The 3,242-nt window shown below is 55.7% G+C and overlaps 1 protein-coding gene across 1 annotated transcript; it reads right to left on the bottom strand.

Moving 5' to 3' along the window:
* Nucleotides 1-519: 519 nt before the first annotated feature.
* Nucleotides 520-2,760, bottom strand: LOC123159200 (phenolic glucoside malonyltransferase 1). The gene is made up of 2 exons (XM_044577024.1): nt 1,742-2,760; nt 520-1,454 (listed from the first exon to the last, which is right to left on the bottom strand). Exons 1-2 carry the CDS (start codon nt 2,423-2,425, stop codon nt 771-773), a joined length of 1,368 nt encoding a protein of 455 aa, XP_044432959.1. The 5' UTR covers nt 2,426-2,760; the 3' UTR covers nt 520-770.
* Between the last annotated feature and the right edge of the window lie 482 nt (nt 2,761-3,242).

Below are 3,242 nucleotides of genomic sequence, written 5' to 3'. Positions count from 1 at the left end.
TGTATACTATAATCAGAAGCCTCAGTTATGCATATCATAATTTTTGAATTTGTTTTGCAGATGAATATTATCATGTCATTCAGTACTATATGGCTTAACTATGCAAGTCCGGGCCATGAGTGACGCCAACCACTACTTTGAATATATTTTTTGCAGTGCTGCTAACACACCAGTAACAAACAAATAAACGAATAGAAAAGTAGAACGACGTGGCAAGACGCGTGTATGCTTCTAGTAATATACATGGACAGGGTTTGCACAAGTGCCGGCCTAGCCAACCACCTCAGCTATACGTGCGGTAACAACTCCTATGCAGTAGCTAAACTGATCGTGCCGTAGGAGACCGCTTCCAACACTTTCTTCTCACAGAATCGGAATAGTCGAAACGAGGACAAACGATGGATCATGACCCGCAAAAGGAAAGAGAAAACGACGGATCATTACAGGAATGGAAACAGAATTGGTGCATCCTCTCCTAAATATGACCCAAAATTAGAGAGGACTAGTAAACCAGCATGCTAAAATTAGAAGCCGAGATCAGCTCTACTCATACAATTGCAGATGCAGATCAAGGAAATGATTGGGTTACTTTCTTGTGACAATTCATCCGGTGAACTAGAACCCAAATAGTCGAAACGACGATAAACGATCGATCATTACAGGAATGGAAACAGAATTGGTGCATGACTCATGCTACTTGTTGTATTTATTGGATCTATGCAAGTTCGACGGCGTACGGACGTGGCTACTAGCTAATTTTTTGAGTTTGTCTAGCCGAGGATGCAGGCCTTGAATGCGTCCATGTGCGCCGGGTCGATGGACACGGAGGCTTGCACCTCGCCGTCGCGCCGGCCGCCGACTAGCACCATCTCGCCGTCGTGGTTCATGGACACCAGCTCCACGCGCGCGGGCTTCCCGAACCCGAAGTCGGCCGCCTCGTAGGCCCGGAACCGAGGGCTCGCCGCCACGTTGGTCATCCGCTGAAACGGCAGCCGCATCAGCATCTGCATCCACCCCTTGTCCGTCCCGGACAGCGGCGCCGCCTCCATCTCGGCCACCGCCGCCTGCACGGCCCGCGCCGCGCGGAGGATGCCGGACTGGCCGAGGAGGTCCGCCGCGTCGGCGCAGCTCGCCAGGCACGCGCGCACGCAGTTGCCCAGGTAAGCCTCGCTGACTGGCGGGTCGAGGCGGGAGCGCAGGTCGGCGAGGAACATGAGGTACGTGTCGTCCCCTGCGCCGAGCCCCTTGGATCGAACGAACGCCGTCCAGCTCAGTGCCGCCAGCGCCACGAACGTCGACACCGGTTTCGGCTTGGGCGCGTCGCCACCGGTAGCAGACTCGTCCGAGGCGAGGTCGTCGATCCGCCGCCTGAGCGACTGGATGTCGTCGGCGCCGAGGTAGAATGTCCGGCGCGCCCGCAGGAACCGCTGGCTGAAATCGTACTGCCCCCTCACCTGCGAGTGGTAAATACACATGATGGATAAGCTCATTCATGGCAGGCATTGCTTCCTTGCCCACGACTATGCACGGTCATGGAACTGAAAATTGTTCCGTGTGTGTCATCTATCTTGGAGGTGGCAGGCATACGGTTAGCATGGTGCAACCGACGAACCAACTACAGTTTAGTTGACGTAGCAAGCAAAAGTTGACAAAGCTACCGACGTACACGGAGCTACAAGTAGCCCTACCTACATAGATTCACGAACATGGAAAAAAAGAAGAAAAAAAGAGATGAGTTTACCACAGGGAGATTGGGCGCGACGGTCTTTAGCATGTCGCGGGCGAGCTCGTCGCCGTTGGGGTGCTGGATGACCTCCCGGCCGTAGTGCGGCGGGCCGAGGACCTTGGTGACCGGGGAGCCCTCGCGGGAAGCGGAAGACCAGGCCTCCATGAATCGCCAAACGGCGCGTCCGTCCGCGACTACGTGGTGCACGGACAGGCCCACCGCCAGGCCGCCGCTTAGACGAGTGGCCTGCACTGACAGCACGGGCGCCGGGAGCACCCGGGCATCCAGCTCCGGCACCAGGCTCAGGAATGCCAGGATGTCGTGCGCCTCGTCGCCGGCTAGACGCTGCACGTCCATATCGCCCTCGGCCTCCAGGAAGGCGACCCCGGCGTGAGTGCAGTCCACGAAGGCGTCCCCGGTCTCCACCGCGTACTCGAGCATCCCCGCCAGGGGCAGGTAGTGCGCCAGGGTGTCCGCGAGAGCGCGCTTGAGCCGCTCCACCACCGTCGGGAAGCCGTCGGCATCCCCAAGCTCGTACAGGAACACCCGCTGGATCGGCGGCAGCACGACCCACGGCGAATCGAAGAAGGAAAGTTCAACGCGCTGCACCTCCCCCAGCACCGAGGGCGCGACCCGGGAGACTGCGACAGCCCGCACGGCCGCAGCCTTGGCGGCGGCGTCGGAGCTTGCCTCGCCCATCCCGACGGGTACTTATCGGTCGTTCGCCGGAGAGCTAGGGTGGTGTGAGCTGACCGATGGCTGGGCGCTTATGGGGTTCCACTTCCAACTGCGTCCAGCTTAAATCGCGGCAGCGGTGGTGGACGTCTTCTTGCGCAGGAAGGAAGACGGAAGCTGCTGGGCCTACGATCAGTTTGGTCCGATATACTATATGTGCCAAGTGAGCAAGATATTTGGCCGATTCATACGGATGCCGCTATGTATGCTGCGTTGGTGGATGTACGTCTCGCTGGGGAGAAAGAAGCGCGCACGCGCGATACCAGAGCAGAACTGAAGTGAGATGCGTGTCTGGTTTCTGGTGTACGTACACACCCTCCTTTTTATACCTGGAGACATCCTGACATAACCACTCATTCAGCTCTGCTCATTGCTTATTTACTTTGGAAACTACCAGCTGGTTCATCGCCGGAGAGTACAAGGTTTGCTCCAAAGGGACAGCCAGTTTCTTTATTCATTTTCATTTCGGAGGATAAAAACGACAGCTAGCGTGGCTGAACCCTGCCCTGCGGCGGACAAATGTGTGTCTCTGTGCGCCTATGCTTGCATCTCGAAAAGATCCAACGACGTCGGAGATGGGTGACTGATGCGGTGCTTCCGTCAGGGATCACGTCAATCATGCAGACCCGACAGAGAATAGTCCAAAATTTTGCCTCCTGTAATACATGTTTTTGATAGGCTAGATGATTGCCGGTGAGTTGTAACGGGATCATATAAATTCTAATGATATGTGTAACATTTCTTTTATAGACATTTCTTTTATAGGACATAAATACAGTAA

This window comes from Triticum aestivum, chromosome 7B (genome assembly GCF_018294505.1).
Source record: "Triticum aestivum cultivar Chinese Spring chromosome 7B, IWGSC CS RefSeq v2.1, whole genome shotgun sequence".
Lineage (NCBI taxonomy): Eukaryota > Viridiplantae > Streptophyta > Magnoliopsida > Poales > Poaceae > Triticum > Triticum aestivum.
This window is presented reverse-complemented; position numbering and strand designations above follow the sequence as displayed.